This window comes from Vigna umbellata, chromosome 6 (genome assembly GCF_029865625.1).
Source record: "Vigna umbellata cultivar VRB3 chromosome 6, Vumbellata_1.0, whole genome shotgun sequence".
NCBI lineage: Eukaryota > Viridiplantae > Streptophyta > Magnoliopsida > Fabales > Fabaceae > Vigna > Vigna umbellata.
Window position 1 is genome coordinate 34,428,036 of NC_142170.1, and position 24,557 is coordinate 34,452,592.

Consider the following 24,557-nt stretch of genomic DNA (forward strand, 5'->3'; position numbering starts at 1 on the left):
ACTGGGGTCACCATTGGCCAAAAAGGTGAGTTTTAAGCACTTTTGCACTTTTCTTAGGCTGGTCCTGGTGTTTCAATGGTGGGAAGTGATGTTTTGGCACCCCATGATGGAGGAAAAAAACAATGTTTATGAGATGAGCAACTTGGGTGAGATAACATGCTGTCAACTTTGACCTTTGCTGGTTATTTTACTGATAACTTTTCCCACCGACTTCCAAATGATGTGATTCTTTTTTTATTAGAAACTAGACTCAAAACTCTTTCCAATGACTACTAATTTGTAATTTTTGGTCATCTGAGTTGGTACAGTTTATTCTTTCAAGTTAGCGTTTCATATATTTTTGCCAACTCTAACCTTTGCTTGTTCTTTTGCTCATGACTTTCTCCACCGAACTCCAAATGAGTTGATTCTTGTTTTGTTGGAATCTATACTCAAAGACCTTTCAAATTATGCCTTAGAAATCAAGTTTACACCTTTTTTGACACTGTAATCGATTACAAGGACACTGTAAACGATTACCCGAGACAAAACTGGATTTTGTACAGAAAGTCCAACACAGGTACTCAGTCAGGTGAACTGGGGTCACCATTGGCCAAAAAGGTGAGTTTTAAGCACTTTAGCACTTTTCTTAGGCTGGTCCTGGTGTTTCAATGGTGGGAAGTGATGTTTTGGCACCCCATGATGGAGGAAAAAAACAATGTTTATGGGATGAGCAACTTGGATGAGATAACATGCTGTCAACTTTGACCTTTGCTGGCTATTTTACTGATAACTTTTCCCACCGACTTCCAAATGATGTGATTCTTTTTTTATTAGAAACTAGACTCAAAACTCTTTCCAATGACTACTAATTTGTAATTTTTGGACATCTGAGTTGGTACAGTTTATTCTTTCAAGTTAGCGTTTCATATATTTTTGCCAACTCTAACCTTTGCTTGTTCTTTTGCTCATAACTTTCTCCACCGAACTCCAAATGAGTTGATTCTTGTTTTGTTGGAATCTATACTCAAAGACCTTTCAAATTATGCCTTAGAAATCAAGTTTACACCTTTTTTGACACTGTAATCGATTACAAGGACACTGTAAACGATTACCCGAGATAAAACTGGATTTTGTACAGAAAGTCCAACACAGGTACTCAGTCAGTTGAACTGGGGTCACCATTGGCCAAAAAGGTGAGTTTTAAGCACTTTTGCACTTTTCTTAGGCTGGTCCTGGTGTTTCAATGGTGGGAAGTGATGTTTTGGCACCCCATGATGGAGGAAAAAAACAATGTTTATGAGATGAGCAACTTGGGTGAGATAACATGCTGTCAACTTTGACCTTTGCTGGCTATTTTACTGATAACTTTTCCCACTGACTTCCAAATGATGTGATTCTTTTTTTATTAGAAACTAGACTCAAAACTCTTTCCAATGACTACTAATTTGTAATTTTTGGACATCTGAGTTGGTACAGTTTATTCTTTCAAGTTAGCGTTTCATATATTTTTGCCAACTCTAACCTTTGCTTGTTCTTTTGCTCATAACTTTCTCCACCGAACTCCAAATGAGTTGATTCTTGTTTTGTTGGAATCTATACTCAAAGACCTTTCAAATTATGCCTTAGAAATCATGTTTACACCTTTTTTGACACTGTAATCGATTACAAGGACACTGTAAACTATTACCATAGTGTTTTTTCTGCAGATTGGGTCTGCACTTGTCCAACTTGGTCCCTTCAGTAAGAATGGCTTCTTCCCCACTTCTTGGGGTCACCTCCCATCACCTACCACCCTCTACCACCAGTCAAACACCAACACCAAGTAAATACAAGTGGACTTGTGCTTTAAATTAACAGTTTTTGCCAATGATCACCCAGGACACTATAACTGACTACTTTAGTTCAACTTTCTGTACAAAACAGTGATTTCTCTCGTGTAATCCTTTACGAGGCCACTGTAAACGATTACGACAATGTTTTTTCTGCAGATTAGCTCTGCACTTGTCCAACTTGGTCCCCTCAGTAAGAATGACTTCTTCCCCACTTCTTGGGGTCATCAAACATAACCTCCCAACCAGTAATGACCCTTAAATTCACTTGTATGGTTTTTTGGTCAACAAATCCCTTGCAGAGCTTGCTCCTCCAACTGATGAGGGGTCACCCCACACTCCTTGGACTCACATCACATCACCAACCACCCTCTCCCACCACTGAAACACCTGGACCAGCCTCAGACAGGTGCACAACTACCTAAAACAGGTGCACAACTGCCTAAAACTCAGCTTTTTTTCCAATGGTGACCCCTGTTCACCTGGCTGACTACCTGTGTTGGACTTTATGTACAAAATCCAATTTTCTCTCGGGTAATCGTTTACCAGGATTCTGTAAACGATTACCAGACCATTTTTTCAACACTCTGACTCATCCCTTGCACTACTTCGTCCCCCTACTCATCACGGGTCACTCCACACTTCTTGCGTTTACATCAATGACCAACACCCATCTCCCCACTCAGAATTTGATCAACTCCTTCCCATTAATTACCATTAATTTTACTGAAAATGGTCTCGTACTTTTCAAATTCTTATTATAATGCTGCGTTCATTTTTCAATCACTACTTTTGTCATTATAAGTGAGATTAACACAAAGTAAAAATGATAGAGCGAGAGAGCGAGACAACGACAGGGAAGATGGAAGCTTCGAAGACGAACGACAGAGCGAGAGAGCGAGACACAAGATGGAAGGGTTGAACGAACTTCTTTCCCACCCTAAACCGCCCAAACCCAATTCTTTAAATTTTATCCTGGAAATCCCAAAATACCCCTCGCCCCGTAACCCTTTCTCTGTTTTATTTTCAAATCATTTATCCAATGCAGAGCTGACACGTGGCGTTGTTAAATGTGTGTCAAAATTTCGTTGTCCAAATAACATTTTCCAAAAAAGAATAAGTATTGAGCTCAAATATTAAATTCTCACCTGTTCGTGGAAGAATCTCTCGATCGTTGTATTGAGATCGTCGTCAAAGGTTAAATCAGAATCTTTCGATGATACATTAATCCCCGAAAACAATGGCATATTTATTGTTCCAAGAGAGAAAGTTATCATATTGGGACATTTAGCTACCATCACAGTTTTCAAACACAAGCATCGCAAAGTGGCATTCCCAGAATAAAACCTTAGTAGCTTTGGTAAGGAATACAGCTCAATTGATCTAAGTCGTCCAAATATCAATATTTTATCAAAATCATCTCCATCTTCACTTTTTGCAATTTCTTTGATTGATTCACAGTACTTTACAATTAAGGACTCAAGTTTCACTAAACTTTTGACTGTTGCAAGTGTGAATAAATACTCCATTTGGTCACAGAATGTCACTCTCAACTCTTTAAGATTAATGAAAGACACTGCACAAGAAACTATTTTTTGTAATTGAGGGCAGAAAAGAATCTTTAATGATTCAAGCTTTTCAGAGTATGGTTGTACCCACGTGTGCTCTAAACCTATCGACTCTAACTCTTCTAGTCTCAACAAGAATAATTGTTTCAATCCTGCAAGTACATTCTCGTGAACTTGAAGCTTTTGATAGGGAAATATCTCCCTCAGGCCAAAGAATTTTTCTACCATGAGATATGTTAAACTAGGTAGCCTGTGAAAGAAATCAAAAGGCAAACTATCTTTCTCATTGTTATCATCCTCAAAGTACAATCGAAGAACATTTAGATTGCAAAAGAGGTCTTTTGGCAATTGTGCATCTCTCAACAGCATAACATTTTCCTCATTGAGTGACAATCTCATCAGTTTGGGAGAAGCCTGCCAATTGAGGCCATAAAAATTCAAAAGAGAATACATAGTTAATTTTAGTTAGAAGGTATAGATGGACAATATATAATGAAAGAAAAGGAAGAAAAAAAGGGTCTAAATATACATTACCAATATTTCAAGCGAAAACAAAGGTTGTAGCTGCCTAATTGGAGCCTCTATAACTGTTGCTTTTTGATTATCATCAAATTCTGATGTGAATAGCTTTAGTTTAGGGCAAGAGCCCACAAATAAGCTATATAACAACGGACATTTCAGATAATGCTTTCCAGGGTAAAAGCAACTCAGTAGTGGCACATTATCAACATGTAGCCACGACAAACAAGGGAATTCAAAGATCATTGTCGTTCCATATTCCATTCCATCTTCCTTCCCAACTATTTCTACCAATTTCTCACACTCAGTTATTCCAAGTACCTCGAGCTTCTTAATATTTCTAGCAAGGGATAAAGGGAATAATGTTACCAAACTTCCACAACCAGTAATATCAACTCTATGCAAATTGGGAAAACTGACAATTCCTCCAGAGTTTACCTTCCATACACATTTTAAATTTGACAATTTGTTTAGATTAAGGTTTTTCAAACGAAAGATCATTCCCTTCATCTTGAGCTCACTCTCATCTATGTCAAATATTACTTGTGTTGGTTTACAGTTCTCTACATTCAATTCTTCTAAATTCTTCAAGTAAGGTAGTACATGAGAGGGAATCAAAATATTTCTTGTACATGCTTCACCAAATTCCAACTTCTTTATACAACCAAAAAAATTGTCGGGAAAAGCAGATTTTCCGAGTCGAACATCTTTCCTCTCAGGATAATCAACAAGTCTTGCATGCTTTGAATATTCAAAAGAAACCTTGAAAAGTCAAGAAACTAAATATCACAAACACAGGACAATCAATGATTGGTATAAAAAGCTTTTATAATAATCCTTAAGGTATATGTATCCCCTTTAGTACATTAATTGTGATAAAATAAATTTGGAATAGGAAGAAAAGTTAAAAATGTTTCAAATAATTTAAAGAGTATGATATAGGTCACCTTTTGTACACATTTGATTACAAAATTATGCTAATTAAACACGATTGGAATAATAAATTGATTTTATATTTTGGACCTATAAGATAAAAACACAAGATTAGAAAATGTCCAAATAGAATTCTAGAAATGTTTCTAGATAAGTCAATATAATGTCTAGAATCATAAGAATATTTTTAAAACTTTTAGAGAATGAATTATAATCCTTAGATATTATAGTGACAAGATTCTAACAATTGGTTGAGAAGGTGTCATATGTAATCACGCCAAAAATTAGATGCACTCAATATTACAACAAGCATTTCTCTTTCTCAAAATTTTCCAACATCTCTAAATTTTTAAATAATTCCTTTAAGCCTCTAAAGTTTTGTCCCAATAAAGTGTTATCAAGAGCAATAAGATCTTCATAACAATGGAAAATATCGAAGTTCCCTTTCGAGTGTCGATGCTCACCAAGAGCAACTACGACAATTTGAGGTTAAGGATCATAGCTCTCATTGGTGCACACGATGTGTGGGAGATGGTCGAGAAGGGAAACACCAAGCCAAAGAATGTAGATAGTCTTTCTCAAGCTCAAAAGGATAGTTTAAGAGACTCAAGGAAGAGAGATATGAGAGCTCTTTGCCTAACCTATCAAGGATTATATGAGGATACTTTTGGGAATATTTTTGAGTCAAGTCAGTCAAGGAAGCACGAGAGAAACTTAAGATCTCTTACAAAGGAACCGATCAAGTAAGAAAGGTATGTCTTTAATCTTTAAGAGGAGTATTTGAAGCTTTGCATATGAAGGAATGTGAACTTGCCTTGGATTACTTTTCATAAGTTATAACAGTTACTAATCACCTAAAAAGAAATGGTGAGAAGTTATATGCTTTAAGAATTATGATGAAAATTCTTAGATCATTAGATCTAAAGTTTGAACATATGGTCACCATTATGAAGAAACCAAAGACTTGGAGGTCATGTCAATATAGAAACTTCTTAGTTCGTTGCAAGCTTATGAAGAAAAGAAATAAAAGAAGGAAGATATCATAGAGCAAGTTGTCAAGGCACAAGTTAATTCAAAATAAAAGAAGAAAATGCATGCAACCAATCAAGATGAAGTTATAGTCAATAACAAGAACGAGAGCGTAGATATGGACATGGATAAAGATGGAGACCTAACAATAATAACCAAAGAGGAGAAAGCCCTATAAGAGGTCATGGGAAAGGAAATCTAAATTCAAGGTATGACAAATCATGCATCAAATGTTACAATTGGGATAAATTCGGGTATTATGCTTTTGAATGTAGAACCCCTAGTAGAAATAAAGTCAAAGAGAAAGTCAACTATGTTGAAGAAAGGTGCCAAGAAGATGGTACCTTGCCACTGTCTTACAAGGGCAAAGATAGAGGTGAAGATAATTAATGGTACCTTGACAGTGGAGCATGTAATCATATATGTGAAAAAAGAACCATGTTCGCGGAGCTTGATTATTGATGGAAAACATGGCTTTTGGAGATGAATCAAAGGTTGAAATGAAAGGTAAAGGTAATGTCCTCATCTGACTAAAGAATGGAGAACATCAATGTATATTATGTGCCAAGCATGAAGAGCAACATCTTAAGCTTAAGAAAACTCTTAAAGAAAGATTATGATATTCAACTTGAAAATAATAACCTTTCTATAAGAGATAATACAATTAAATTCATTACGAAGGTTCCAATGACAAGAAATAGAATGTTTATGCTCAAAATTCAAAGTGATAGCCCTCAGTGTCTCAAGATGTGCTACAAATACAAATCATGACTTTGGCATCTTCGATTTGACCATCTTAATATTAAAGAATTATAGTTGCTCTCCAAGAAGGCAATGGTGAGACGGTTTCCTTGTATTACTCACCTCAATCAAGTTTATGAAGGATGTGTCTACTTGGAAAACAATTCCGATTGAGTTTTCCAAATTAGTCGAACTCAAGAGCTCAACAGCCATTAAAACTCATATACACAGAAGTATATGGCCTAATCAAGGAAAGATCACTCAGTATGAGTGGTTATTTCCTTCTCTTCATTGACAATTTTCCAAGAAAAACATGAGTATATTTCTTAAAAGAAAAATCAGAGGTATTCAAGAACTTCAAGAAGTTTAAACCCTATGTTGAGAAGAAAAGTGACATTGTGATCAAAGCTTTAAGATCTGACCGTGGAGGAGAATTCACATCAAAAGAGTTTCAGAAGTATTATGAAGACAATGGAATTAGACAACAATTGATTGTACCAAATCCCCTCAACAAAATGGAGTGGAGGAAAAGAAGAATAGAATATAATCCTGGAGATGGCAAAGAGCATGCTTAAAAGCAAGAGACTCTCAAAGGAGTCTTGGGCTAAAGTTGTTGCATGTGAAATTTATCTTACCAACCGCTCTCCAACAAGAAACACGAGTGGAAAAACACCATAAGAAGCATGGAGTGAAGAAAGCCAGGTAATTCTCATCTTATAGTTTTTAGAAGCATAGCTTATGTCCATGTACCAGATAAGAACGAAGTAAGCTTGATGACAAAAGTGAAAAATATATCTTTACTAGTTATGACGCCAACACCAAAGGGTAAAAGCTCTATAGCTCTATACAAAGGAAACAATCATAAGTCGAAATGTAGTGTTTAATGAAGACGGATAATGAGACTGGTCAACAAATTGTAAGGACTATAACTTCTTCCTGTGTGTTGAAGTACATGAGGTGGAACAACCACAACAACCCGAAGAGGCACTTGCTACCCCACATACTTCACCAAATCCAACCCCTCAAGAAAAAGTAAGCTCAAGTGAAAGAACTCCATATTTTTTAAGTCTATAAGATATCTTTGAAGTAATTGAAAATCTAGACAATGTTATCCTATTATGTCAACTTGAAGATTATGAGCCCATGAACTTCCAAGAAGCATTAGAGAAATTCTATGGATGAAGAGATCAAGGCGATAAAGAAGAATGATACATGGGAGTTGGTTCAAAGTGTGTTTACGAGGCAAAGAAGAACTCCAAAGGAGAAGTTCAAAGATATAAGGAAAGATTAGTGGCAAAAGGCTATAGTAAAAAATCTGGCATCGACTATGACAAAGTATTCGTTCCAAAGGAGAACGCTCTTTATGGGTTGAAACAAGCCCTTAGAGCTTGGAATGTTCGATTTGACAAGTACTTCAAAGAAGCGAATTTCATCAAGTGTCTATATGAGCATGCACTCTATATCAAAGCTTGAAGAGGATATATCTTGATTATATGTCAATGACTTAATTTTCATATGGAACAATCCAAACATGTTTGAGGCATTCAAGATAGATATGACCATGGAATTTGAAATGACCGACATGGGGCTTATGGCATATTGTCTTGGAATAGAAGTAAAGCAAGGAGATGAAGGAATTTTCATCACTTAAAAAAGCTATGTTAAAGACCTCCTTAAGAAATTCAAGATGGATGATGTTAATCCAATAGTACTCCTATGGAATGCAACATCAAGTTGAGTAAGGATGAAGAGGGAGAAAAAATGGATCTAACTCTATAAAATTCTAGTTGGAAGTTTGCATTATTTAACTTGTACAAAACCAAACATTCTCTATCCCGTTAGAGTCATGAGTCGCTATATGGAAGCTCCAACAACAACTCACTTCAAGTCTGCAAAGAGGATTCTCTAATATATCAAAGGTACAATGAGTTTTGGCCTATACTACTCTATTTCTAATGACTACAAGCTTGTTGGATATAGTGTTAATGATTGGAGTGGAGATATGGATGATCGAAAGAGCACAAGTGGATTTGTGTTCTACATGGGAGACACAACCTTTACTTGGATGTCCAAGAAGCAACCTATTGTCACTCTTTCTACATGTGAAGCAGAGTTTGTAGTTGCTAATTCATGTGTTTGTCATGTTGTTTGGCTATGAAACCTATTGAAGGAGTTGAGCTTGCCACAATTGGAGCTAACAAATATTTTCATAGACAATAATTAGCTTTAGCAAGAAATCCAGTCTTCCATGATCGAAGTAAGCACATCCACACACGTTCATTAGATGCATGATCAAGTAAAATATATCTTCACCAAATCCCTAAAGAATGAAGTATTTAAGAAATTTACTTGAGTACAAAATCATATTTAAGAGGGAGTGTTGGAATGATAAATTGATTTTGTATTTTGAACCTATAAGATAAAAGCCCAAGATTAAAAAAATACTCAATTAGAATTCAAGAAATCTCTTATCTAGAAGGATTTTATAATGAAGTATAAAAGTATCTAGAGAGTACTTATTTATAAGATGTTTTTCTAGATAAGTCCATATAATGTCTAGAATCATAAAAATATTTTAGAAACTTATAGAGAATGAATTATAATCCTTAGATAAATGTTGTAGTGCCAAGATTCTAACCATTGGTTGATGAGGTCTCATTAGTATTAGTATAAACATGGGGGATGTGTTTGTAATTGCATCATATGTAATCAAGCCAAAAATTAGAAGCACTCAAAATTACAACAAGTCTTTCCCTTTCTCAATATTTTCTAACCTCTCAATTTTTAAACACTTCCTTCAAGCCTCTAAAGTTTCCTGCCAAGATATATCAAATTAAACTTGATGATTCAAACCACAAACCTTGGCCTTTGAAAGTAGGATATAAATCTACTTAAATCTATACAAAACGACATAATGTGCATGCTTCATATAGTTTCTCACAACAATAGAATTATCAGTTACCAACAATTCCAATGAAATGAAAATTAAATTATCTGTGGAGGTATGATACAATTAAAATTTGTGATGGTCCATAAATATTTTCAAGCATACCTGGTCTGAGAAATGTCTCTGTAGAGTGGCATTCAAATCTCCTTCCCAATACCATTTGTCTTTTTCTCCAGCTACAACATGTACCTTTTGTAGGTTTGGAACATTTTGATCTTCGGAGAATTTTGTCATTCGAGGACATTCACTCACTACTAATTTTTCTAATAATGGGAATTTTAACTCACATTTCTTGATAGTTGAGAAACTTGAGAGATTTTGTAGAGACACCAATTGTAATGATTTTAATTGTTTAAATTCAATCTCTTGTACCTTTTCCACTTTATTTTCTGCAAGGATTTCCACAATCATTGGGCAGGAGCATACCTTCAACGTTGTGAGTTGAACCAAGGTTTTAGCAGCTGAGCATGTCATTAAACTCCTCATTGATTTACAGTTCATCACTTCTAAATATGATAAGTAACTAAATGTTACCGAAGATGACACTAAATTTTTCAATTTTGTACAACGTTGAATGCTTAAGCGTTCCACCCTTTGAAGAAGCACCTCATGCTCAAAGCCAATCTCCTCTAAAGACCACATGCTTTCTAGTTTAAGCTCTCTAAGTTGCACAACACCACCAATTTTTTCAGGTGAAATAAGACTTTTAAGAGCCCAAATCTTTTTCAAGTGACAAAGTTCCAATGTTAACCTTTTCAAATTGGGAAGTCTATGAAGAAACCAAAAGAGAATTTCATTATTCTTCAACCCATACAAAGTAAGTTCTTCTAGTTTGTGCATTCTGTGAACATTAACAATGTATTTTTGCAACCACTCTGCTTCTTTTAAGCTCATTGACATATACTCCAAGTTGTATATCACCTAAATAAATAAACAAAAAGATTTATCAATATCAAAATATACCAATTAAACCATAATGTATTATTTTTCTTCAAAAGAAAAATAAAAGTCATAATCTCACATATCCTAATGAGGGGTTGCTAGTTCATGTTTTTCGTAAAAAACAAGGCATGTTCTATATTTCCAATAGAAAAGCTATAAAAAGTATATGACTTGAATCTAAACAAACTCTGTGTACCTTTCTTGTTGCTAAAGTAATCAGTTGATCTTGTGAATTTATGATTTCTAAAGTGAAGCCTTCGAGCATGCTACAATCAGCTATATCCAATTTCTTCAATGATGGCCACTCTAGAGTGTGAATTCCTGAGTAGAAACTTCTCAAATCATATAAGTCTATAAATGATAGTGTGTAGATGAGGGAACTTAAAGTTGATATCACTTTCACTTGAATGTTTGTCAGAAAAAACAATCTCTTTCATTACCCAGCACTTCCGCACCTCAAGGACTTCTAGTTTTTCTAGGTTATTGGCAACAAAAAGTGGAAAGAGGTATTTTAAATTTGGATTATCAGCAATTTTTATGCGTTGCAAATTATTATATTTAAGTACTGCATTGATGCCATCCTTCCAAACGTTCACCAATTTTGGCAGCTTTTCTAGAAGTATATTATCCAAGTTTGTTTCAATTGTATCGGAAGTTTGTGGAATATTTGCAAAATCAAATATGTTTTCCACTAACTTGCAATTTTTGATTGTCAAGCTTTGAAGGCTCTGAAATATTTTCATCATATAACCAGGGATTATCAGAAGAAGTTTGTGGCACTCTCTTATTATCAAGGAGTCTAAACTACAAAAGGAATGTAAACCAATATGGGATTTCCAAATGGTATTGAGCTTCTTCGTGTAGATGATCTCCATTTTCTTCAACTTAGGAAAAATGTCAACATACTGTTACAGTAAAAACCATTGATAGGTCTCAAATGTAGGATAGAATACTTTCTTATTATTTCTTATGAGGTTGTTAACCTCTATTTGTATACATAAGTCAGCAGCATATTTTAGGAAATATGGGCTGCTAATTCTAGTGGACAAATCGCTAACATTACAGGATCAATCAAACATAAATAGCCTATTAATGGCAGCACCCAGCAGTTACAGAAATACAGCACATTTAAATAAAAGACTTCCTAAAATACACTGTGCCAATTAATACCACTCCAATCACGGTTTTGACACTCCCCCTCAAGCTGGTGAATAGGTATTTTCCATTCCCAGCTTGGAGACAATTCCTTCAAAGTTAATGCAATTCAGTCCCTTGGTGAGTATGTCTGCAAGTTGGTTCTGAGTAGATACATATGGGGTGCAAATCATGCCACTGTCTAGCTTTTCCTTTATAAAGTGTCTATCAACTTCAATATGTTTGGTTCTATCATGCTGCACCGGGTTATGGGCTATGCTAATTGCAGATTTATTGTCACAATATAGCCTCATAGGTTCATCCCACTTTATCTTCAAGTCTTCCAATATAATCTTCAGCCATAAAAGTTCACATATTCCGTGGGCCATTGCTCGAAATTCGGCTTCAGCACTTGATCTAGCCACTACACTCTGTTTTTTACTCTTCCAAGTCACCAAGTTTCCACCAAGGAAGGTGCAGTATCCTGTGGTTGATCTCCTATCTACCACTGACCCAGCATAGTCTGCATCCGTATATGCTTCAAGGCTTACACTCTTGTTCCGTTTGAACAAAATCCCTCTTCCAGCGGTCCCTTTCAAGTACTGGACAATTCTAAGAGCAGCTTGTAGGTGTGCTTCCTTTGGTTGGTGCATAAACTGGCTGACTAGACTTACAGCAAACGCAATGTCTGGTCTAGTGTGCGATAAGTAAATAAGTCTGCCCACAAGTCTTTGATACATTTCCCTGTCCACAGCAATATCATCCTCCATACTTCCCAATTTTATATTTGGATCAACTGGAGTACTCGCTGGTCTACAGCCTGTCTTCCCTGTTTCTCTAAGCAAGTCTGTAATATATTTTTGTTGAGATATGAAGATTCCTTTCTTAGAATGAGCCACTTCGATTCCCAAAAAATATTTAAGCCTTCCTAGTGTCTTGATTTCAAATTCCTTGGCAAGACATTCGCTTAACACTTGTTGTTCCCTTTTGTCGTCCCCACTCACTATAATATCATCTACATACACTAATAGAATTGTTACTCCCCCTGAAGCTGAATGTTTGATAAATAATGTGTGATCCCCTTGGCTCTGTTTGTAGCCTAGACCTGTCATCACTTTGGTAAATCTTCCAAACCATGCTCTTGGAGATTGTTTCAGCCCATATAGAGCTTTTCTTAATTTGCAAACAGTTCCAGCAGCAACCTGTTCCTTGTAACCAGTGGGCAACTCCATGTATATTTCTTCTTCAAGGTCTCCATGTAAAAATGCATTCTTCACATCAAACTGTTGCAGATCCCAATCATTATTTGCTGCTAGTGATAATAATACTCTGACCGTGTTCATCTTAGCAACTGGGGCAAATGTCTCCAAGTAATCAACTCCATAGGTTTGAGTGAAGCCTTTGGCCACCAACCTTGCCTTGTACCGTTCAATTGTCCCATCAGCCCTATACTTTATTGCATATACCCACTTACATCCCACTGGTTTTTTTCCAGGAGGTAGGGTGACAAGTTCCCAGGTCCTATTCTTGTTTAACGCCTCCATTTCCACATCCATGGCATTTTTCCATTTCCTGTCAGACAATGCTTCAGATACAGAGGAAGGTGTGTGTGTGGAGTTGAGGTTAGTGAGAAAGGTTTTATGGGTAGGTGAGAATTTTTCAAAGGATACGAAATTTGATAGTGGGTAAAGTGGCTGTTGGGTGCAAGTTCTAGTTCCCTTTCTAAGGGCAATGGGTAGATCAAGGGTTTGGTCCACCCACTACAAGAAAATTGCATTTTACATACAGATTATTATATACGGATTTTAATCTGTATGTATTAAACATATTACATACAGATATTATATACGGATTTTTAATTAATTATTAACTAGAAAAATTTAGAAAAAACCTGGAACTTCTTGTAACTTTGAAAATAAAAACCCTAAGTACAACTCTCCTGAACAAATCCCTCACTCACTCAGTGACCCTTCCTTCTTCCTTCATTTCGGATAAAGAAAAACCCCACAAATCCTTTCTTCTTTCTTTCCTCGGATAGAAGAAACCCTCACATGTTTTTGTTTCCCTCCTTGTAGCCACGCGTTCTTCCTTTCCCACGTCTTCATTCAGACTCCATCATCAGCCACGTCCATTTTCTCTCTTACGCATTGGAGAGAGCAGCTTCATTCTCGCGTTCTTCTTCCGCAAGAGCATTTTCTTCTCGAGAGCTCACCATCAACCGTAAGCTTCCTTTCTCTTCACAAATTCATCATCTTATTTCATATTTCTTCGTTGCCTCAGCCTACTCAACAACAAATTTCCTCTTCCACCGATTATTTTCATCTCCTTCTAGGGTTTCGTCATCCTTTCACCTTTTTCTTGAAGTTTCACCGATTAAATCCTCTTTTACTCCGTTTAAAAGTTTTTCCTCCGATTGAAAACTCTTTTCCACCGTTCAATCTCGTTTTTGAACCGATTAATCGGTTCATTTTGAGTTTCCTCCCTTTCTTGGGTTCCTTCGGTCCAGATTAGGGTTCCTACTCTATTTAGGGTTTCTGTGAGTCCTATCTCTGATTTGGTTTGTTCTCCTTCAAATTCCCTCTTCTATTTGTGTCTAGGGTTAGTGCGAAGAAGACACGAGGCCACGAGATCGCTTGCAATGCGGAGAAGACACGAGGCCAGTTTTTATCAATTTTATTCACTGTCTCTGCATAAAGAAATTTCTTTTCCTGCTTTAAGAATATTGTTTAGTAGGATCCTGGAACTAAGGAAATTCACATGATATTCAATTTCTTTTGCAGGTTGGTGAGAGGGGATAGAACTATCCGGGGGACAAAAATAAAGGATTGCAATACCTCGTGCCATAGTTAAGAATCCATCAATCCTTTTACTAGATGAAGACATCAATGCTCTGGATGTGTTAGTTAGTTGTATGAACATTGAGGAATATTGAATCATCAATCTTTTCATCATATCAATCAGTGATACTGTTTTGGTTTAGGGTTCATTATCTACATAAAGTGATTTCTATGCTTTAAGTTTGAAATGTGGTTAAATTTGAGACATTATTTGCATCTATGTAGAATATATTGTTGTTGCGATGTGACTGGAGCATCTTTCTTGTTTTTAATTTTTTTCCCTTTTATTTCTTTGTGTGTCCATTTGTGTGATTTCTTCATGATGTTGGTTCGTATTGGTTGTATATGTGTGTTTAGGAGTTTATGAATTTGCAAAATTGTAGAAGACCTAAATCTGTTTAGTAGAAGTCTTGGGAGGTATTTTAAATTATTCAAATTTCTGGAACTCGTTGAGATGAAAGCAGTCATTTTAATTATATGAATTTTAATGTGTCTATTCAGACCCTGATGCTGAAGTTATGGCCTTGTCCCCCAAGAGTCTTCTGGCCATAAATAAGTTCATTTGTGAGATCCGCAACAAAGGATTTCAAAGAGATCAGAACCTGCAACATCACAGAAGAGGGCACAATTTTCTGTGGAAGCTGAAGCAGAGAACAAGCAAAGAGGTGAGGAAGAAGGTGTATGTGTGTTTAGAGCAAATTTGTGTGCATCATGACACCATTTATAATATATGGCCACGCATACACTTTCACACATTCCATATCCTTTCTTGCAAGATGATATGCGTTAGAACAATGGCATGTTTAACAACATTATTTTGGGTATCTACAAGGAATTTATTCATGAAATTTATGATGATCAACTCTTTATAAAGTTGAAAAAAGGGTTCAATTTTCCTGCCATGGATCTTTGGGTTGGTTAAGAGTCAATGATACATTGCATAGTTTGTGTTATGTGTTTTGACTTTTCTTAAAAAAATCCTTCATATTGTACCTGGAAGCATTTCCCTAAGTTTGAAGTATTTTGGATTATCATTTAATTTCAAATTTGTATATTGGCTAAATGGATAAAAGGATAACATGCAGGGACCATTTTTTTTAATTCATAAAATCCCACTGAATACTTGTCTTCCACTTCCTTTGCTAAAATTTAATGTCTTAACTTCAGCTGTATCTTTGTATAATGTTTTCCAAATTAGTTTTAATAAAGTTTTAACGAAAATCAATAACTAGTTTTAATACTTAAAGGGATAATGCCTTTCTAAATATGAATGTAGATATTGGCTTGGGATGAATGTAATTGATAGAATTTAATTATTTTATCCCTTACAGTAGTTCCAAAAGTACTTTTGCATTATATGTGTTTATCTTACTACACATTGATTTTCATCCATTTATTGAGCATTGATTATATCTTATACTCTTGTATGCTCTGTTTTGAAATTTTGGGTTTTTAATTGATTTCTCCTAAATCACATTTTAAATCATTAATACAACTTCAGAATACTAAGCTTTTTTTTTAGTTTACTATCATTAAGACGTGATCTTAGAAGAGGGATATGTTTGAAAGCTTCTTCGAGGAACTTGTAATCAAGGTGGGTTCCGCTACCTCATATTATAGAACCTTTGGGCATTTACTTTTTAGTAAATGTTTACTATATATGCCCATATTTGTTAATATTAAGTATTATGCAATTTTTGTATCTAGCACTACATTGGCGTATGAAATTTGGGGCAATTTTTTTAAAGTCACAGTTCATAATGAAGAACATCAAGTGGCTTTTATATAAATCAACAACTTTTATTTGTTTCAGAGTCCAAATGGTGTTTGGAACATTTTTGGTGGCAAGCTTTCATGGGACTTGAAGCAATTGTATGTGATGATCCAAATTTTGAGGGGCGTAGAAATCCTTCCAGTGGTATATTTATATTATATTTATTTATGTTTCAATTATAGCAACCATGTTAGCCTGTTGGTAGCATTTCAAGAGAAAGGAAGTAGAGATTTGTGGTTTGGGATAGTAGAAATTAAAGAAGATTTTGTCAGTGAACTTTTAATGGTTTCTGAAATTTGCTGAGATTTGTGGTTCAATTTGATTGATCTTTTTTATCCCCTAATTCTAAGCCATCATCTGTTAGAGAACTTTTAATGGTTTTTGAAATTTTCTTTAAATATTTTATTTGTCCATATATATTGAAATGTGTTTCAACTAAACTTTTGGTTAATTTTTGGTTCAGGCACTGCTTAAGGCTATAGGAGCTAGTGTTTACTTGGTCAGGAAACCGTTAGAAAATGTAAAATCATTCTTGTAATTGTCTTTATGAATAAGAGTTGTATTTTTTTAGTTCTATTTATAGAATTATCTAATAAAGTTTTCATATTTTAATTATTTGGTTCAAGCACAATCATATGTAAATTTGTTACATTTGTAATCTTGTAATTATATATTATACATTATATATTATGAATATATTTGGCAATTTTTCTGGCAATTTAACAGTTATGTTTGATTCTTATCAATTATATGAAATTTTTAGGTATTAGGTGTAAACGTGGAATTATCTAATTTTTTTTTTATAAAACTATAAAGTTATATACGGATTACATACGGATTATCCGTATATAATTATATAAAAATTATATACGGATTTGTCCGTACATAATTATATACAGGTAATTATATACAGAAATTATATACGAATTTTTTCGTATATAAATTATATACGGATTTTTCCGTATATAAATTATATACGGATTTTTCCGTATATAAATTATATACGGATATATCCGTATATAATTTAGCTACGATCATTTTATATACGGATTTTTGTTCGTATATAATCCGTATGTAACACTATTTTATATACGGATTTTAGGTCTTACATACGAATTTTGGTCGTATGTAATTGCGTTTTTTCTTGTAGTGACCTGTGCTTCTAGATTTTCAGAAACAAACTCATTAGAATTATCAGAATGGCCTTTTCTCTCCTTGAGTATACCTTTCCAAATTTGCCACCACCATCAGGTGTAGATCTCACGGGTTCAGCAGTCCCAGGTTCAGTAACAATGCTGCCATTTGTCCTAGTTTCAGGCCCAAACGTCATGTTTGGGAACATGAGAGTCTCATCTTCCTCTCTAACATTCTCCCCCTGAAGATGAGGCTGTTTGAAATAGCTTTCTTGTTCATTGAAGGTGACATCTCTGGACACATAGAATCGTTTTGAACCGGGTTGAAAACATTTGTACCCTTTTTGTGTGGTAGAGTATCCTAAGAAAACACATTTGACAGCTCTAGGATCCAATTTCCCCCTCTCATTACTATGAACATGTACAAAGGATACACACCCAAATATTCTAGGTTGAAGTTTATTTGTAGGGTCAAGGTGTGGGTAGAATGAGGATAGAACTTCCATGGGACTTTTTGAGTTTAAAACTCTAGTAGGTAGTCTATTGATTAGATAAGTGGCGGTAAGAAGGGCTTCCCCCCAAAATCTTTTAGGAACATGATTTTGAAAAAGTAAAGCTCTAGTTTGATCTAAAAGGTGACCATTTTTCCTTTCTACAACCCATTCTGTTGAGGTGTGTTCACACATGAGGACTCATGGATTATCCCTTCCTTTTGGCAAAAAGAGTTTAGTACAAGATTAAAGTAGTCCTTGGCATTATCAGACCTCATTCTTTTGATACTGACCCCAAATTGATTTTTAATCATAGAGACAAACTGGACAAACACAGAGCTAACTTCAGATTTTTGTTTCAATAAAAAAACCCAAGTCACCCGGGTACAATCATCAATGAATGTTAAAAACCATTTAGCACCGGAAATATTAGGAACATAAGCAGGACCCCATACATCAGTATGAACAAGAGAAAATGGGAAAGGACTCATCTTATTGCTCATGGGAAACGGTACACGTTTATGTTTTGCTAACTCACACACCTCACAATGAAGACTCTCCACACTTAAATTTTTAAACAAGGAAGGAAAGAGTACTTTCACAACTCGAAATGACGGATGTCCTAAACGGCAATGATAAAGTTGAACCTTCTCTTTATTGGTCATGGTGGATTTAGAAATGAGACTCTTGGTAGGCAGATTAGGATCCTCCATGTAGTATAGGCCATTCCATTCTCTAGCATGTCCAATCGTCCTCCCCGAGTTCTTGTCCTGCAATATACAAGTGTTGCTATAAAAAACAACATTACATGCAAGATCTTTAGTGAGTTTTTGTATAGAAATTAGGTTGGTGGATAATTTAGGGACATGAAGGACATTTTTTAAGGTTATGGATGGGCTTATTTGGACTTCTCCTTGTCCGGCTGCAGTTATGAGGGTTCCATCTGCTGTGGAAATTTTCTTGTTACTAGGACATGGGGAATATGTGGAGAAGTATTTAGGTAATGGGGTCATATGGTCAGTGGCTCCAAAGTCTAATATCCAGTAATGTGTAAATGGTGTATCTGAAACATTAAGTCCAAATTGTAATGGAAACTTACCAGAATATGTCAAGGAGCACGTACCTGTAGGCTTCTCCAATTTACTGAGGATGGATCTTACCCGTTCTATCTCTTCATGATTCAACTGGACAGATTCTGCACCTTGTCCATTAGCAATGTATGCTTGCCCTCCTCCTTTTTTCTGTGGGCCTCCCTTCCATCCCCATTCTCGGCCTGAGGTTTTCCCATCTTCTCCTTTCGGCCCCCATTCTTTGCTTGAGGTCCTCCCATCTTTCAGCCCCCATTCTCGGCTTGGGGGCTTTCCATGTAATTTCCAGCACTTTTCCTTTGTGTGGCGTGGCTTGTTACAATGGGTACACCAAATCTCCTCATGTCTCTTCTCCATACTAGGACCCCAGTTTTTCTTCTGGTTGGCAACCATACTTGTTCCTCCTTCAGCTATCATTGCAGAGCTTTCGGTGGTTGAGGTTTCCAGCATCAGCCCTCTTCTGCTTTCTTCACTCCGAATAATGGCTACCACTTCATTTAGCCCTGGGACTTTCTCCTTTCCCAAGATTTGAATTCGGACCTGGTCATATTCAGGATTTAAACCCACCAAAAAGTCATAGACCCTATCTTGTTCAATAAACTCTTTTAGAATTGCTGAGTCTTCTGAACACTTTGCTTTTATAACCCGATAGTGATCCAATTCCATCCATAGGGACTTAAGTTGATTGGCATATTCCGTTACAGATTTACCTCCCTGTTTGGCAGCCACGGTTTTCACCTTTACATCATAAATTTGAGCAGCATCCTTGGCCTTAGAGTAAGTTTGTTCTACTGCCTCCCAGATTTCCCTTGCTGATTTTAGAAACATGCAGGTATCACTGATTTATGGAGACATTGAATTCCACAGCCACGCCATGATCATGGAGTCTTCTTCATCCCATGACTTGAATTTGGGATCCATCTCATCCGGTGCATTACCAGTCAGGTGACTGATCTTCCCTTTTCCTTTCAGTATGGTCCTAATAATTTGAGACCATTTGAGGTAGTTTTTTCCATCTAACCTATAAGCGGAATGGATATTTTGTAGTTCTCCAGCCGTCTGGATTCTGTCCCCAGTTTCCAAGTTCACCACTTCCGCCATGACTAGGTGCACTCACGATAAGCAATGAAGGCTTGACGGTGGCACAGCAATAAAGGCTGGTGCAGTTTTAGGTTAAAGGTCAAGCAGCAATAAAGGCTGCGATTCAGAATAAATAACACGGTCAGAGACTCCCAAGAATCGGGAGCTCTGATACCATCTCAAATGTAGGATAGAATACTTTCTTATTATTTCTTATGAGGTTGTTAACCTCTATTTGTATACATAAGTCAGCAGCATATTTTAGGAAATATGGGCTGCTAATTCTAGTGGACAAATCCCTAACATTACGGGATCAATCAAACATAAATAGCCTATTAATGGCAGCACCCAGCAGTTACAGAAATACAGCACATTTAAATAAAAGACTTCCTAAAATACACTGTGCCAATTAATACCACTCCAATCACGGTTTTGACAATAGGTGAGCAAGTGAATGACCTAAATAGTAATACATTATCTAGAAACAAATGATAGCATTAATCAAACTCAATATTAAATGAATCCACACCTCTTCATCATCTGGACGAAATATATCCTCCATCATTTCACAGTCCCTTACAGAAAGGCTTTGAAGATTCACCAAACTTCTAGCCACGGAGAATGACAATAAATACTTTAAATTACCACAATCTGTCACATTCAATGTAAGCAAATTTTGAAAATAATGGTTACATTGGTCACTCCATATCTTATGAATGTTGATGGAGGATAACTCCAACCATTCTAATTTGGGAGTTGAGACCTGTAAGAACACATAAAATGTCACTTCATTTCCAAAGACTTTTCCCTCAAGAGAAATGACAAAACTTAGACAAATAGATTTTTTATATTTCTATTAAGGGAAGAACAACATAGAAATTAAAAATTACACATGTAATTATGATAAGGTTCTCACGTACCTTTTCATTGAAGAGTGGAAGACAAGAATTGGTGTTCCTGTGCTCTACCTCAATAACAATATCTTTGTTTCTTTGTTGGAATACTTGGTCTTGCAACGAGTGTGCACTAACAGGAATCTTGTCAACATTATATAAATGAATAAATGTTGCTAGATACTTCAATGTTAAAAGTCGTAACTGGGGAAACTCAATCTTATCGTCGCTGATAGTATGAGTTTGAATTTCTTTTGAAACTATTTCCTTCAAAGAATCACAATCGCACACTTCAATTGTTTCAAGCACAGTGAGGAGTCTAACCATAGAAAATAGGAAAAGGTTTACCAATTTAATGCATGTTTGAATCTTGATAACCTTTAAATTGCGGAAAGAGGTCCGTACAAGCTGATTGGCACATATTATTTCCAAATTATCCAATTTGTAAAGCCACATGGACTCTAATTTTGGAAAAGCGACTAAAGTGTGAAACCGCTCCCTTGGATTGATAATATACTTAATGCCAAAATTGTTTACAATGGATAAATGTTTCAAATTTGGAAATCCTTCAACATTTAATTCATAGAAAATATCTTCAACATCATTGAGTTCTCCCAACAACAAACATTCAACACTTTTGAACAACATTTTAATCCATTTTTCAGAATGAATATCAATACCTTCTTTTAGGTTTAATGCCAAAAATTTCACCTCCTCATACTTGTCAGGGACTTTGAATTCTCCCACTTTAAGCAAGTTAAACAAGTTGAATTCACCAATAACAATCTTGTAACTATTCAACCTATCAAAAAACAAATTCTGCGGAAAATGTGAAGAACTGTGGATGTGTATGTCAAGATTTTGTAATTGATTCAAGCGCCTCAACTCAGAGAGACTAGCACTTTCACTTTTCATATTCTCTTCAGCCTCCCATATAATCAAGTTGTCTCTGATATAAAACTCCTCTAAAATGGCCATCCTCGGTATGATATTGGAAGTTATCTGTCTTAGTTTTAGGCAATTGCTTATGTCAAGAAATTGAAGCTTATCCAATTGCCCAAGTTCAAGAGGCAAATTTTCTATATTAGATCCTGAAAAAGTAAGGATTCTTAAATTCTTCAACTCACCAATGATTGATAGGTTCTCTCCTAAAGTGCATTGCTCCAAACAAAGCATTCTCAACTTTTTTAGGCATTTAATTGATGAAGGTAAGCAAGATAAATTAATACCAGTCAGTATCAACACTCTGAGTCGAACCATAGATTTAAAAAATTCATCTGGTATTTCAAAAGATTCATTTTTATTGTCAATATGTAAGACTTCAAGTCGAGGACAATGTATACTCTCAGGAAGCTCATCATTGATGTCACACAAGTGTACAAAAATGGCAGGGTACCTTTCAAAGTCATTTTCGTGAGGCCACTCATCAAGTATTGCATTTTTCATATAAAGCACATGTTTTTCCTTGGATGATATTGAAAGAGCAACATCTCGCACAATGTCATGCATGTTGAAGCGGTCAATAGAATAACTTTTCACCAACAAACTCGACTCTTCTAGCTCTTGTATCATCTCCTTTACTCTTTTCCTAGCATCTGTAATTGTGTGCACTCCTGGAAGCAAATTCAAACCAACACAAAATTTCACCAAGTCCATAATCAAAGCATCATTTCCCATTCTTGCACAGTGTAAGAAAATACACTTAAGCTCCTCATTTTTTAGATGATCATAGCTCAACTTTATCGAGAAGTCCGTAAATCCCCATTCTGATGTAAAATTTTGTCTTTTAATTTGTTGACAAACATCTTCCCATGTGGATAAGCTTTTATTCTTTAGTGTCCTTCCTATGGAAACTAAGGCTATTGGAAACCCAGCACTCCATTTGGCAATTTCAGTAGCATTCTTATCAAACTCAGAATTTTTCACACCAGCAACTTTCTTAAGCAAAGTCTCTGATTCCTTTTCATCAAGGACTCCTACCGAAAAAATTGACCTTTGTTGCACATCCATTTCATTACATAATACTTGTTTATTTCTAGATGTTAGAAGAATTTTCCCTCCTCTATAATCCTTAGACAACTTTTCCTTTTTCATCTTATCCAAATCAACTTTTGACAACTCTTTCATTTCTGTCTTATTATATCCATAATCAGATATGTCATTGTTCGAACCCAAATCAGATATGTCATTGTTGGAACCAAAATCAGACATGTCATTGACTTCTTGTTGGCTTGCATCATCATTACATGGAATCCCAAGTTTATTAAAGTCCAATCCACCCCAAAGATCATCAAGGATAATAAGGGTGTTCTCCTTTTCATTCTTTAACCTCTTTCGAATACGATCTACTCTTGCAATCTCACTTTCCTCTTCTAATTTCATTCCTAGCATACCAGCAATTTGCTCTTGAATTTTTTTGAAGTCAGGATTTCCTGTAATATTCGCTATGATCACTATCTTGAACAACTTCTTTTCTCGTGCTTTGTTAGCAATTTCTTTGAGTAAAGTAGTCTTACCCACACCACCAGGCCCATAAACTCCAATCATACCAACTGTAGAGTCTTGCAGTGCTTTCATGATCATCTCCATAGTTTTATTTCTTGATGCAAAACTTTCATAACCATTGTTTGAAAAAGTAGCGTCAATGGATGGAAATTCTTGGTACGAAACATTGTCAAAAGAAGTTTTCCAAAGCTCATCTCCTATGATTTCCTCAACCATCTTTGTAGCCTTTCTACCCAATTGATACCTCAGTCGGAAATTATTTGGAAAGAAACCAATTGAGCAAATTGTCTTTGCATGACATTCATCATTAATATAACTTTTATATTCTTTTATCTTCTCATCAATGAGCGTTAAGCAATGTTGAACGTCATTTTCAATTTCTTCTCCACTCCTTAGTGCACTATCAACTTGATGTTGTAGTCTCTCCTTATTATGTTCCAACTTCTCAATGTAAGATTCCAACTCTTTAAATTTGTCTTTGTAATTAAAAAAGTAACCCACTTGTCGTTTGACCATACTTGCTGTAATATTAAGTGCACTTTCAGTAGTTGTAGAGACAATTGTATCCATGATGCCTTGATAATGGACGCTTCCGTCTTAATTGTTTTCTTACGATTAGTCCTTTTTTACCTAAATGATAATAGATAAAACATTCAAACAAAGAGAACATAAATGTTTATAAATATTAGAATAATTTATAAATAACCACAACATTAAAAGCACATCATCATAAGGTTGTTAATGAAAAATGAAGAAGTTAGTTTATAGTCACATTTATAGTTGGTGGAGTGGCGTCTATTATTTCCAATGTCACTTGTATATTCAAAGGAGTGGTATCTAGGAATGACAAAAATATTGCGTGTGGAGATAAATTTCGCTTTGGATAGTCGGTAGAGTGGCGTCTATTATTTATTTATATTTTATTTTAGAAATTTATAAATATCATTTTTTAAATATTTATGAATATCTAAAAAAATCCGTGAATTTTTTAAAATTATATATTTTTTAAAAAGTATCATCTAAAGAGACATGAAACGAGTTGGATTTTTTGTGTTACATTGAGTTTTTTTTTGTGGCTTTTATTTAAAAAATAAAAACTAGTTGTAAGCATGGATTCTTGACGTCAACTTAT

At 35.4% G+C, this 24,557-nt stretch overlaps 2 protein-coding genes across 3 annotated transcripts in view; one reads left to right on the plus strand and one right to left on the minus strand.

Moving 5' to 3' along the window:
- LOC124835626 (uncharacterized) overlaps positions 1–24,005 on the minus strand; it is a 29,077-nt gene extending 5,072 nt beyond the window's left edge. Inside the window, 8 exon segments of the mRNA XM_088093662.1 lie at positions 2,960–3,793; positions 3,914–4,660; positions 9,654–10,469; positions 10,687–10,855; positions 10,857–11,395; positions 12,363–12,368; positions 20,557–20,790; positions 20,948–24,005. Of these exon segments, the coding sequence (XP_087949788.1) occupies positions 2,960–3,793; positions 3,914–4,660; positions 9,654–10,469; positions 10,687–10,855; positions 10,857–11,395; positions 12,363–12,368; positions 20,557–20,790; positions 20,948–23,995 (6,393 nt within the window). The 5' untranslated portion in view covers positions 23,996–24,005.
- Positions 14,465–16,941, plus strand: LOC148197314 (zinc finger protein GAI-ASSOCIATED FACTOR 1-like). Of its 2 annotated transcripts, XR_015780442.1 has the most exons (4): positions 15,042–15,126; positions 15,984–16,055; positions 16,275–16,379; positions 16,699–16,941. XR_015780442.1 is itself a non-coding variant. In XM_088093385.1 (3 exons), exons 1-3 carry the CDS (start codon positions 14,980–14,982, stop codon positions 16,771–16,773), a joined length of 327 nt encoding a protein of 108 aa, XP_087949511.1. In that variant the 5' UTR covers positions 14,465–14,979; the 3' UTR covers positions 16,774–16,941. The 2 variants fall into 2 exon arrangements, 1 of the variants encoding a protein (XP_087949511.1); XM_088093385.1 differs by lacking the exon at positions 15,984–16,055 and having other exon boundaries at positions 14,465–15,126.
- Positions 24,006–24,557: the final 552 nt, after the last annotated feature.